Source organism: Monodelphis domestica, chromosome 1 (genome assembly GCF_027887165.1).
Source record: "Monodelphis domestica isolate mMonDom1 chromosome 1, mMonDom1.pri, whole genome shotgun sequence".
Lineage (NCBI taxonomy): Eukaryota > Metazoa > Chordata > Mammalia > Didelphimorphia > Didelphidae > Monodelphis > Monodelphis domestica.
The window spans coordinates 708102892-708116712 of NC_077227.1; the positions used below are offsets into that span (position 1 = coordinate 708102892).

The 13821-nt window shown below is 45.0% G+C and overlaps 1 protein-coding gene across 2 annotated transcripts in view; it reads right to left on the minus strand.

Moving 5' to 3' along the window:
* VPS9D1 (VPS9 domain containing 1) overlaps positions 1 to 13091 on the minus strand; it is a 23392-nt gene extending 10301 nt beyond the window's left edge. For both annotated transcript variants that reach the window (XM_007477334.3, XM_001377683.4), the window contains exons 1-11: positions 12868 to 13091; positions 10338 to 10413; positions 9480 to 9572; positions 9209 to 9371; positions 7672 to 7783; positions 7445 to 7507; positions 7030 to 7082; positions 6850 to 6937; positions 6544 to 6629; positions 2732 to 3246; positions 1662 to 1791 (exon numbers count right to left, since the gene is read on the minus strand). In XM_007477334.3, coding sequence (XP_007477396.1) covers positions 1662 to 1791; positions 2732 to 3246; positions 6544 to 6629; positions 6850 to 6937; positions 7030 to 7082; positions 7445 to 7507; positions 7672 to 7783; positions 9209 to 9371; positions 9480 to 9572; positions 10338 to 10413; positions 12868 to 13005 — 1517 coding nt within the window. In that variant the 5' untranslated portion in view covers positions 13006 to 13091. The remainder of the gene's footprint in view (positions 1 to 1661; positions 1792 to 2731; positions 3247 to 6543; positions 6630 to 6849; positions 6938 to 7029; positions 7083 to 7444; positions 7508 to 7671; positions 7784 to 9208; positions 9372 to 9479; positions 9573 to 10337; positions 10414 to 12867) is intronic.
* Between the last annotated feature and the right edge of the window lie 730 nt (positions 13092 to 13821).

Genomic DNA, 13821 nt, shown 5'->3' on the forward strand with positions numbered 1-13821 from the left:
TTGGTCTCAGGTGTGCATGTGTGAGAATGAGGGTTGGGAATTCCTTGTCAGGTCCAAGGAAAATCAAGTTGGATGTTTCTTCAGAAACCATACTAAGGGCACACACAAAGATGATCCCCAAGCCTGTGATGAAAGATGAGATGAGAGGATGAACCAAGAACCACATAAAGACGCGAAATGCAAATAGGACCACCACCAAACACCCAAATGAGTCACGCTCCTAAGGATGGTTATAAAAGATTAAGGAGAAACTCCCCCCCAAGAATGAGTTTAAAAATGAATTCTAATTAGGTCTAGAAGTAAAACTGGAAAACTCTCTAAATAAACAAGGGGAGCACCTAAGACAAAAGCTGACTTTTTACTAGATGGGATAGGGGAAAGTCTAAAACAAATGATACTGGGGGGAAAAAAGGTTTCTGGTCATTATTTGAATTTTAGTCTTTATAATTAAGATTAATTAGTATTAGGTAAATGGGCCATAAACCAGATAAGTATGAAATATAAGATGTCAAAGCTCAAATAAGGGGGAAAATGACTAGAAATAGAAAGGATTCACCCAAGTAGGTTCTAAAACATGGAGTCTGGAGCAGAAGACCTGACTTTAGTTACTGCAGAACAACTGCATTTTGAATGACAGATTAGCCTAACACTTCAGCAAAATCATGGAGAAACTAGTAAGGTACAAAGGAGCCAGTCAGCATTTTAGAAAACAGTCCTAGTTTTTAAGATGGTTTAAAAAAAATCTAATTTTTAAAAATGGCTTCATGTAGAAAAATTGGTGAAGGGGAGGGGGGAGAAAGAGGTTCATTTAGAACCAAGGAATAATAAACACCTCATCAGATAAAACAAATAACCCAAGATATAAAAGAAGAGACTTTGAGTCCACATAGCTACTATTTATAACAACAGCTGGCATCTCTGTATTGATCTAAAATATTTGTAAACTGCTTTCCATGTGTCATCTTGGCTGATATACAATATAGTCTTGTGAAGTAGGTGCTACTACTATCCCCATTTAACAAATAAGGAAACTGGGGCAGAAACAGGTTAAATAATTTTCTCAGCATCCACATAGCTAGAAAGTGTTTGATGAAGAAAAGTTAAAAATGAGCCAAAGGACATTATGGAAAGTATATCCAATGGTAAATTCAAGTAGGTAAAAGAAATGCAAATGTGATCTTGGGTTATAGTCACTGAAGGGATCTGACGATAACATGAGACAGTCCTGGCCCATAAAGAGGTTAGGGTTTAGTTATTTAGTAAATTCTTGTGCCTAAGTGAATGTTCAAAGAATTAAGTATTCAGGGTAAAAAAGAAATCTGTATGGGCAGGCAGCCTAGGAAGCCTTTAAGAGACAAAAAGACCAGAGGAAAGAACAAGCATTGTCTTCTTTAGGTTTACAGAATTTCAGAGTTAGAAAGAACCTCTGTGGCCATCTAACCAACACCCAGAAGGTAACCCGATTATAACAAACAGGACAAGTAGTTTTCTAGTTTCTGCTTGTAGACCTCCAATGTAAGGGAACCCACACCTCCCATTACACTTTTGGACAGCTCTAATTGTTAGTCAATGAGGAAACAAGTCTGATTAGAATGAAAAGCTTGTGATGAAGAACAATCACCATTTAGATACAGAAAAGTGGCAACTCTTAGATATAATACCTGTAGAGAGCCAGCAGCGGTGCCCACAGGAGAGAGAAGAAGGGCTCCTCAATGCAGGCCAGACATCGATCCTTGGAAGCAGCTGTGTTTAAGCCCTCAAATGCCAGGAGGGTAAGAGAAAGCAATCTGTCTGCCGGGAGCAGAGTTAAGGACATTCATGAGAGTCTGCAGGAGGTACTAAGGAACTCCAGAGTTCCAAAGGCTTCTATTCAGTAATAAATCTCTGTGGAACAGTCCACTCTTGCTGCTGAAACTCACTACCACCCCACTCTTTAATCCCTAGAAATCTCATGTGCAATCACCTTCTGCTGGCTTGCTATATCTATAGGTGGCCAGGCCTCAAGAAAATTGGCCTGATCTGATGGGCAGAAGTAGCCTGATCCTGTCCATCTTCATGGCTATTTGTGAATTCTAACCAGGGGAATGACTGTAAAGACTTTGGGGAAATAATCTCCCTTTCTTAGAGATCTGCATCCTCTGTGATACTCTTTAGCTAACTTCAGGAACCACGTGTTCAAGGTTGGAGCCACACCAGCAGAGGGTAAGGGAGAACTGTAGACTGGTTGTGAAAAGGAGGGGTGCTGTGTATACCTCTGTCCCTCTTAGTAATTGGGGTTTGAGTGAAAATTCAGCAATAAATAAAGGACTGGAGCTCTTCTTCCTTCCCTCTACTCAACATTTCTAGTCACCACTCTCCTTACTACTACATGTTCCAGAGGCTTTCTTGGTGAGCCTACCATGCCACCTCTATTACTAAAGGCTTGGTCATAGCCACTTATGGCTCCTGATACCTATGGGTCTTCCAGGTGGTGTAGCTCTTGCTAACAGTAGGCATAAGCAATTCCAGCTGAGGAGAGCAAGTCGAATTTTGTCTCAAGACCAAAGGGCCGGAGAGACAAAGTTGGGTGAGACATGGCACCCTCTTGTGGCCAAGAAGCACCAGAACAGGAGATTCCCAAGAGCCCTGGGTGGGGCTTAGAGGAAGCAGATCGAATCTCTGATCTCTGGCTCTAACTTAAGACTTCCCTTTGCTCCCCCCCTCACTGCACTGCCCAGCTGCTGGCCCTCACCAATGGAGTTGTGCACATCCTTTACAATGCTCTTCAGCTGCTCCAGCAATGTCACCGGCTTCTTGCCGGGGGTCTGTGACCCTGTGAGCCCTCCAGGACCTCGGGCCCAGGTGTCTGGAGCTGCTAAGAGATGTTCCAGGTCCTCGAAGGAGCTGTCCTTGTCCAGCAGACTAGGAGTGACTTCCACTAGGGGAGAAGGGGAGCCTGCTGGGCTGCCTTCCATTTCTTTGTCCAGGGGGCCAGGATGTGGCAAAGTCGAGGGGAGGCCAGCTGGTGAGTTTTCCTGGTTCAGTCTGATGGGCTCAGGGAGGGTGAACATGCAGTAAAGGCTTTGAGAGGCTCGAAGCCGCCGACTGCCAGGAGCCAGAAGCCCATCTGCATCCAGGGAAAGGGAAGGGAAGCCCAAGCTGGTCTTGGAGTCAGTGGTAGCATGCTTGCTGATAATGGGGTACAACCTGTTGTACACAGCACACTGTAACTTCTTCAGGAGTTGGGAGACTGGATGGTCGGGGAAACTAGAAGTCAAGAGAGAGCATCTGGTTAAAAAGGTAGCTAAGACCCCTGAGTCAATTGTTTCAGTCACCTCTTACCATGACAACAGAAAAGACTGGGGGGAGGGGAGGCTGGGGACCCTTCTATCATAGTAGTCAGTGTTTTTCCAGGGGCAAAGTATGGAGCTCCTTCAGACTTCCATTTCCCCATGGTAAAAAGGAGTTCAACCTTCCTCTCTCAAAGGAGGATTCCACGTGAAAGGGTTCTGGGCATTTAGGAAGAGCTACTGAAATCTAAAGGATCAGAATAGAGATTCAAGTCAGTGTGACAGAAAAATCTTTGGGAACTGAATTTCCTATTCCCCAACCTGACTTCAGCCTATCTCCCCTGCCCATAGGCTCTTGGAATCTACTGACTTGTTATCTCCCTGTTCTGTAGCTGACATCCTCTGGCCCTCTGCCCTCCTGCTCATATCTTTCATTTGCTACCTCTCCTCAAAGGGGCCACTGCTGTGAGCTTCTCCTTCTTCCCTTCTCAACATCCTATACCGTTCTTGACAGCATCTTCCATTCTCTCCTTTACTCCAGTCACAGTGGAAGAAGTGAGCTTTCACCAAAGTGAACCATTCTGTTAGGGCCTCATTCTCATCTCCCTTCATCACCAGTAGATTGTCCCACAATCATCCTCCCTCTAATCTTCAGTGTTTATCTACTACTTCCTTCCTTGCTGCTTTGACATGCTCAAGTCTCTACATCATTAAAAAATACCTTTAATATTCTCTACTATCGCTTCAAACTACAGTCCCAAATCTCTCCTCCCACACTCAACTCCTTGAAAAAGTCAACTATAGATTGTTTTGGGTTTTTTCTTTTCCAGTGTGAGGGAGGGAAGAGTCAGAAAAAATAAGTGTCAAATGACAACAAAAATATACATTCCATTAGAAAGGGGAAAAGAACTGCACAGCTGTTGCCTCTACTTCCTCTCTTCTTATTCCTCAACCCTTATCAGTCTAGTTTTCCTACTTATCATTCAACTGAAATCAAACTTTTCCAAAGACACCAATGATCTTAGGGCCTTTTCTCAGACTTCACTGCCCTTGACATCTTGTTAGCATTTGACAGTGATGATGCCCTCTTTTTCTGGATACTTCTTCTTCTCTTGGTTTTTGTGAGATTGCTTTCTCTTCATTTTCCTTCTACCCATCTGATTTCTTCTTCTCAATTTTCTCTGCTGTACTATCATCAGTATTATTATCCCTTCACTGTGAGGGTCCCCAAAGCTCTGTCCTGGGCCTTCCCTCTCTCTGTTGCCTTGCAATTGCTGACTTCAGCAGTTCCCCTGGGTTTAACTATGGTCTCTATACAGATGACTCTCAGCAACATCCAGCTCTTACTTTTCTCTGAGTGCTGGTCCCACACCACTAATGGTCTACTGGACAGTTCAAACAGGATGTCTTATGAGCATCTCAAACTTTGTCTTATTAATGAAAAAAATAATTCTCTTAAGATGAATTAGTTCAGGAATAAAACAGGATTTCACTCTGCAACTACAAGAGAGGCTGAGGTCAGAATTTAGATATAAGGCATCTTTCTCTGAAAAGTAAGGTTCACAGAGAGGGTTTCATTCCAAAGAGAATAAAGATTATCAATACAACTAAATGTGAAAGAGTAAATTTATATATGATATATACATATCTATCTATACATCTACATTCACACCCAAAGGAAAGGAACAAAGAGTTTGTTGTTGCAGTTAAAACTTCTGAATGATTTTCCTAGCCCTGCTTATCAACAAAGTCAAGTATTTGTAGTCTGAAAAAGGAAATTCTTAAGGTTAATAATATTAAGAATTTAAAGAAAAAGTATTACATAATTTCACATGTAAAATCTTTTATCAAATTTCTTATCATCTCAGGGAGTAGAAAGGGAGGGTGGGGGAGGAAGGAGAGAATTTGGAACTCAAAACTTAAAAAATGAACAGTAAAAAATTATAATTGGGAAAAAATATTATTTAAAAACAAATAAGAATTTCCAAAGCCACTTGTTGCCTTAAGGTAAACTTGATTGTTTAAGAATTTAAGCTTTTTATATTTTTATCAGTACAAATCAGAATTTATCTTTTCCCTACCAAAAAATCTCCTTCCTCTTCTAAACTTTCCTATTTCTGCTGAGGGTACCTAGTATTAGCCCAATTTCTTTTCACTCAACTCACATAACCAATCTGTTGCCAAATCATTAATAAATCTCTTAAAATATAATATTTTTATTATTATACATTAATTTTAATTTTTATATTTTCTACCTATATACTACTCTTTGCACCAGTCATTGCTCCATTTTCAGGCTTTCATCATCTTCACCTGGATGATTGCAATAGCCCCCAATTGATCTTTTTGTACCCAATCTCTCCTTTAAACATCAAAGTGATTTTCCTTAAATACAGGTCTGACCGTGCTACTCTGCCATTTAATAAACTCTAGTGGCTCCTTAATAGGGAGTATAGAGAAGCCCTGCTTTTTCTTTGGCATTCACAAAAGGGCCGCCCTACCTTACAGCCATGTCTCATTTTATTCCCCTTCACATACCCTAAGTACTACTCTGTACATGGGACAATTGATTTCCACCTCAAAGATCTGGACCTTTGCTGGAAGTGCGCTCTAACTTCCTTCTAACACTTAAAAATCCCTAGTTTCCTTCAAACTCAGCAAAAGCTTCCTCCTGCACATGAATCCCTTCTCAACTTCCAGAGCTTTCTACCATCCCTCCTGGCTATATCTGTCTGGTTTATACCTCTATGTGCACATGCAACTTCCCCAGGCAAGGGCTGTCCATTTGTGTCTCTGTGTCCCTGGCTCTTAGCCCAATTCCTGGCATGGAGGAGGTACTGAGTGACTCACGATGTTCTTCCTAAACTTGAGCAGAAGCAGCCAAGTTCAGGTGGGAGGTGGCAGAGCAGACAAGATGTTTATCTGCCTGGGAGAGAAGGTCTGGGGCAAGAAAGTGGCCTCAGAGGCCATCTAATCTAACTCCCTCATTTGAGAGATGGGGAAACTGAGACGCAACAAGTGAATCATTTCCTTGGGCAGCCTGACATTGGATTTGAAATCAGAAATGTGAGTTCAACTCCTTCCTCAAATATTTGTGAGCTGGAGGTACTGTGGACAAGTTATCACCTCACTGAACCTCAGTTTTCTTACCAGGAATTCTGTCATTCTAACCCACAGGCTCAGATCCTTTGCCAACAGGAAAGTCCCACAGACAGTGCTGTAACCATTACAATTTGGTGCCAGGTAGGGGAGAGAGGGGTCAGATCTCTGATACCTGAGGAGGTGGGAGACCAGGCCTGTCACCAGGGAGAGGTCACTGGGGTTTCTCTTCAGTTTGGCTTTCCAGAGTTTTGGCCAGTCCTGCCAGAAGAAAGGAGGCGGTGGTGAGCAGAGGCACTTCCTCAGTGCCCACCCTTCCTCCTCCCAAGGCAGGGTGTGCCTGCCACAATCTGGGAGAAGCACTTGCTAAGCCTTCCTGCTCCTCACTATGCAGGAAGACCTCCTGCCATCCAGCCTCTCCTAGCAAGGGGCTGGCCTTCCACTGAGAGAAAATCAAACCATGGGGAAGGCCAGGACTCACGTGGTCTTGCTCATACTCCAGGATAGCAGCATAGAGGGCCCGCTGCTCCTGCTCTTCTGGAGTCAGGGTCACCCTGCTACAGAACCTCCTATGGAGAGAGCATGGGAGCAGTGACTCAGGGAGCCAGGCACTTCAAAGATTCCCCTCTCCAAACTCTGGAAGACATGCATTAAGTTTCACCTGTTTGCAGCTTCCTGCAGCCGCAGCCTGCGCTCTTCCATCTTTCTTTGCAGCTGAGGCAGTCAGGTCAAGGAGATAGCTCTCTAGGCATGTCTATGTATCAATGTCCCTGAGATGAAAGGCCTGGTCCTCCTGGCAGATGCTGGGAGTCTGGGGAAAGGATGGTGGGGCGGGGGTAGGGGTGGGGGCTTTCCCAGGGACAATGAGGTAAAGACATAAGCTGCTTCCAGGATCATGGCCTGCTAAAGGCCAAAGTTTTCCCAGAGGATTTTTGCTTCTTAGAAGTCCTTTTCAGTGACAATAAATCAAGTTAAACCCATCTAATGGGCTCTAAGTGCTGTTACTCTTTCCCTTCTCAACTGAATTCTAAGTTCAACCATTGCTTGGACAAATACCAAGGGGCTGGAAAGGATACTGTCTCTTCTCGGGCTTTAGCAATCACCAAGTTTTCCATCATTTGCCGCTGCAGGGACAGAGTCTGTGATACAGGAGTTGGAAAGTGAGGCTGCCTCTGCCATTGGCAGCCTCCTTCCCCCAAATGCCAGTACCCCCAAACCTTAACTCCCATTCTAAGAGACATTATTAGCCAGGCAGTTCTCCACTGTTTCTGAAGACCAACCACAGTGCCCAGGTCCCACTCACCAGGGATGTCTTCTGTACTGCCTGGCTGGGATTCAGCCGTGCCAGCCGAGCCTCATAAGAAGCTTTCAGCTTCTGATTCTGTAATGAAGCTTCTTCCAGGGGAGTCAGTTCCCTGCAGTTTCCACAAATTGACATATGTGAAGATTAAATTGTAACCCCTGACTATTTTTAATCACCCAAAGTGTAAACACCCCACTTAAAAGTTGAGTAGGGAGATCTGCCCATTTTTAGATTTAATCACCAAAGGTGTAAACACCCCATTCATTCTTGAGTGGGGGAGGTCTGTGACCCACATGTGCAATAGTGGGTGACGAATCAGAATTAAACTAACTACCCTTGGGCAGTCTTAAAGCAAAGCTTCAACTGTGATTGGTAGACATAAACTTACGGGAAGGCACAGGAAGTGATGCAAAAGAAATTGTCTTTAAAAGGGAGTTACAACTTCCTGAGTCAGTTCTACTTGGAGTGGAGGCTGAAGAAGAATCTGCTGACTGGACCTGAGACCCTGTTCCTGGTGAGACTGTCCTTAAGTCTCTTCTTTTGGACTGACATGGTGAGTGAAAAGCTGACTCTTAACTGCTGGATTTTTCTGAAGAGACTAGCTTTAGGAGAGACCTATACTCTTGAAAGAGGCTCCCCAGGTCCTTGGCTATGAAGGCCAACGTCAGCTAAGGACTAACTCTCCCTGCCTGGGGTTGAGCCAGGAGCCAGGAGAAAATTAGTTAGTGCTTAGGTTAGATATCTTACCCTATCCTCTCTCTGATTTCCTACTTCATTCTTTCTATATTTTGTAAATAAATTGTAAATAAATCTCTTTGGAATAAATTAAATTCCTGGAGACCCTATTTTAAATGTAATCCAGTCCAACCTTTTTATATAATTAACCCCCTTTTCACCCTTACACACACCACCTTGGAGGCCCTAGAGTGCTTTGGAAAGGCTTAAGACTAGTGTCCCTTTTAGAGCTCCTTGGATCAAAATGGGCACAAGTGGAAGCTGTGCTGGCTGGTGTAACAGGGGTCCATCACAGCCCATGAGCCCCTATAGCCTGACCCAATGCCCCCTGCCTCTCCCATCTATCCTATAGGTTACATGCAAAGAAGATCTGGGTCTACAGAGTGAAGGTGTTAAAGATGCTTAGGACACTTTTCCTCAGGGTGCCAAGGTACCTTCTATTGTATTTAGAGATTTTGGAGAAGACTGTAGGACAGGACAGTCTGGAGACTGAGAAAAGGTACTTGGAGGGAATGAGAAAAAAACTGGACTTATCCATCCCAAATTAGGTTCTTATATGAAACTAGGGTCACCTGTCTTCTCCAGGAGCTGGCTGCCCTATTGCTAAGGCAAATGAATGGGCATTCCCAGGGAGCCAGGATAGAGTAAATCTGATTCAGATTGCAGAGGTCTACTTTAGACCAAATCGAACTTGTCATGTCACATTGCCTGATATCTAACTCCATTAAAGTTCACTCTGTCCCCCATATAGAAACACTTTTTAAGGCTCTGTTCAAAATTTGTTTTATTTTATTCCTCTTACTTCTTAGAACTTTGTGCCTCAACCACCTGCAGCTTCTGGAAGACTTCAGGGGGCAAAAAGGGACACAACTTTCCTCCTTCATCTGAATATACTCTGCGGTGTCGGCTGGCTGGGTTGTGGCCTGGAACAGCCACAGGTATGGTTGGTTTCAATTGAGTTGTTCCTGTATGATACACAAATCTAAGGGTCAGAAAAAAGGAAGCAATACTGCATACAAAAGATCAAGAACGGAAAGAAGTCCCAGAGAGTGCTCCTTCTGCTAAGCACTCACCCAGCTTGGCAGCTGTTGACTTGGCCCTCTCCAAACACTGCTCTGCCAGCTTTAGCATCTTTGGAGTGTCTGGAGTCACAGTGTCTCCCCCCTCTGATGGAGAGATAAAATAGTGAGTTTGGATTTATCTGGCTCTTTAATCTGAGATCTTCCTACACTAGGACAAGATAAAATGTGAAGTGAGCAAAAAGCACCTCATTCCCCACTATATCCTAAGAAACAGATTCTAATCCTTTCACTTCCTCTTTTCTCTCCTACTCCTGCCCTCTCCTGACTCCTCTGAGCCTTACTAGGGAAATAATGAAGGCATCAGAATTGTTTCTGTTTTATATATTTGGAGCTAATTGCACAGTGAAGAGCAGACTTGACTCCCAATACCAGTGGGGGATTCAGTTTTTCCTAGGACCAAACAGGAAGAACACCAGGTGTAATGACCCTCAGATCAATGCTCTCTTCACTAGATCAATAAGTACAGCTCTTACCTAGTCCCCACATACTGCTGATAATGGGGCAAAATATAATCCAATTCAGAAAAGGGGCTACAGGGGCTCTATTTAAGTCTTTCCACTCAAGAAGAAACACTGTAGAAATAGAACCATGCCCTCTGAGAGGACCACAGGGATTTCTCTCTGAGAATGAATGACCCTGGCTATGTCCAACTTTCAAATCCCTTCTATAATATAATATATAGTATATATATATATATATATATATATATATATATATATAATAAGTATCTTGATAGTTCAGGAGAATCTGAAACCTAAGACCTGATGAATATTGAGAGGCCACTGAAGCTTCTCTAAGTCCTGGAAGAACCAATATCTCTGGGCTAGAAGCTATAGAGTCCTTTGGTACCTTTTGTAGTCTCTGCTTCTTCCAGCAGCACCTGGGAAATGTAGTGGATGCTCTTCAGGTACTCAAGATAAGCCTCCTATTTCCAGAGAAGAACAGAGAAGACTAAGTCAGCAAGGGCCAAGCCAATCAAGGACTGTTTTGTGAGGTACTGGCCTAGAAAATTCTCCCAGTTACATCAAGAAGTGAACATCTCCAGTTCCTGTTGTACCTATTATTGAGTTGATTCTATTTCTTCTCTGCCCCAGCAATCTAATCAATCAGGACTATTGTCCGGCTCTAATTCAAGGGACTAAATTGCTCAACCTTTGAAGAAGACTGCATCTGAACAATCTAGCAACTACTCTGGTCAGCTTTCCAACGTTGAAGCACTCCTGCTCACTATAAAGCTTTACCCACATCAATATTAAGCACTGTGTGACTGAAATTAACAGGGCATTTTTTCTCTGACCTCCTCAGATACATAAGAAGGAAATAAAATTTTCACTTAGGAATAGGAGAAGCAGTTTCTCTTGAACCTTCCAGCTCCTGCAACCTGATGACCTGCAGCTTTAAAAAATTCTAGTTTAAATAAAAAAATAATAATTGGACTATTCAGATATATTCTTGAACTCCTCTTACTTTTCAGTTTTTTTTCAGTTCCCTGTTGGGTGTGTGAGAAACTAAAGGCATATATTAGACTTGTGGTTTCATGTGTTGAGAATGTACCCATATTAACCTCTACCCCAAGGCATAATGCATATGATTCAATACCCTGGGGATGTGTGATGCTTTCAGAGTTCCTTTCAAAGATGGGAAATCTCCTTCCTTTCCACCCTTAAAACACTCCCTGGGGGAGTTTACCATAGTTACACACTATAGGGGCAGGAAACAGATCTAGCTGACACAGTTTAGGGTTGTGGAAGCCAGAGCTCCAGCATCTCAGTCTTGTAACTTAAAATATTGTTGTCCCTCAATAATTATGAGGTCAATATGGACTCTGAATAGAATTCCTGACATCAAGAGAAACCTGTTGCTCAAGAAAATAAACTCAGAAACTGGATTCAGGAATTTGAATTTCATCCTACACTTGGCATTTAGTACCTTCCTCCTTCCCTGACCTGTCTAGTAGTTCAGCCTGCTTTTCTACTTGCTCTCCAACTTTTAAGCTGGCTCCCTTCTTTCAAATGAGCCACATCCCTTCTTTTTTTTTTTTTAACCCCTACCTTCTGTTTAAAATTGCTATGGATTTCAAGGCATAAGAGGGTAAGGGCTAGGCAACTGAGGTTAAGTGACTTGTCTACGGTCATACAGCTATGAGGTTTCTGAGGCCAGATTTGAATTCTATCCACTGAGCTACTTACCTGCCCCCATATCCTATTCTTAAAGGTCTTTGGCCTTCTCTATTATTCCTCCCGGATCCCTGCTGGGAGTCAGGCTTCTATGCCAAAGGAACTCCCCAAGGTGCAATCTTGTTACAAAAAACTTTATGAATCATTGACTAGGCAATATAGAAGCAGCAGGGTGGAGATCTACCTTTGAAAGAAGATTCTGTTGAAGAATTCTTTGGGCCACAACATCAAAGACCATGTAGTTTCACCAGGGAGCTAGAACAAGTCTCTCCAGTTTGGGGAAGCCTCTACTTCCTTTTTGCAGGTCTGTCTGTTCATTCATAAGCCCCTCCATTTGGGACCATGTAAAAGTCATTCTGTATTTTCAAAGTCACTGTTTCCTCCACAAATGCCATAATATTTGGCTTGGCTCTTCTATGGGTCATGGCATCATATATTACCTCAAATCATACTTATTTGCATCCCCATCATAACCTCCAGTAAACCAGGTAAAAGTCCTAGAGGTTAGGGACTGAGGATCCTTTTTGGATCTTTGCTTCACCAGTGCCCTAGGCACAGGGAAGCACTTTAAAAATTTTTGAATTAAAAAAAATTGAATTTGAAATTTGTATTGAAGAGTGCCCCAAGGGAACCTAACAATAAATGTCACTGGGGAGGCACTTCCAGCAGGGATCCCAGAATTTCCCAATGTCTGAATGCCTCAGTGTGCAGGCACCCTCACCTTAACCCCTCTTCTTCAGGGCCAGGGGTGCCCCAGGGGGTGCTCTGAGGATGTCTAGGAGATGGGCAAGGGTCTACAGGTGGGAGGGCTTTCAGGAGTCTGCACTCCTTTCCCTGTATTCATGGAAGCTCTCCCTCAGTCCAGGAGTCCCTTTCCCTTCTCTTAACAGGGGTTCCCTCTCCCCACAGAGGCTGTCCCTCTCTTCCTTTCTCACAGAGGCTTTCCCCTCTTCCATCTCCCCTCCCCCAGAAACACCCTTCCCTCTTCTCACAAGGGCGCCCTCTCCCCCTCCTCTCGGTCTGCTCTCCGCCACCCCCGTTCCCTCTCCTACGGAACTGGAGATTCCCTTTCCCCTCTCCTCACAGGGGCTGCCCATCCTCCAACCGAAAGGAGCCTCCCCTCCCCCTTTCCCGAGAAACGCCCCTCCCCCTCTTCTCAGGGACTATCCCTCCCCCAGAGTCCCAGTCCCGGGTCCGCTCACCAGGGGCTGGTTGCCAGCGTCTAGTTCAATGGCTCCGTGGGCCAACTTCATGGCGCTCTGCAGCGGCTTCATCGCGCAGTCTCCCAAGCCACCCGCCGCCGCTGCCGCTGCCGCCGCCGCCGCCGCAGTAGCCGCCATGGCGCCCGCCCGGCAGCGGGGAAGAGGCGGCGGCGGCGGGCGGGGCCGGGCATGGGGCCTGCGACCTGCCGGAACCTTGCGTCAAGGGAACGAGGTCCCGGCGGAGCGCGTAGTTAAAGTACTTCCGCCGTTTCCACAACACCGGACAGTATTAGCGTAGGACTGAAAGGAAGTCCGGGACAGCTTTTACGGAGCAGGATTTCCGCGAGGGTGAGGCGGGGCCTGGCGCATGCCCTGCGGCACTCTCTCCACCCCTACCTCCTGCCCTCAGCTTGTTGATTGACGGGCCAGCGTGGCCGCTCCAGGCTCCGGACTTGTAGGTTCCCTGGGCGGACTTGCTGTCATTTCAAAGACAGCCCCAAATCCCCAACTAAATGGGAAGGGGCCATAGCGATCCTCTAATCCAACCCGTCATTTTACCAAGGAGGAAACTGAGGCACAGAGTGAGGAGCTGCTTGGCCAGGGGTCACAAAAGGGTTAGGCGGAGATCTGAACCAGGGAACTACGACAGTTTAGAACAAGTTCGGGCGGCTAAGGCTGGTGGCCTAGATCCCCCTGCAGATCTTGGACCGCCTCAGGATCTCCTGGAGAGGAAACTCTTACCACCAATGCAGAGCACCACCCACTTCTGAGCCCGGGGTGGTCCCCTCTCTGGCACCTAAGCCCAATTGCCTCCCCCAGAGTGAGTCGCGCCGGACAGGGTTAATTAAACTCCGGGTTCTGCAGTCCGAGGACCTGGGTGACCTCCCCACCCCTTGTGTGTGTGCTAGTCTCACCCCAAACCAGGCCCCACTTTTCTCTTTTTGAGGCAGAGTA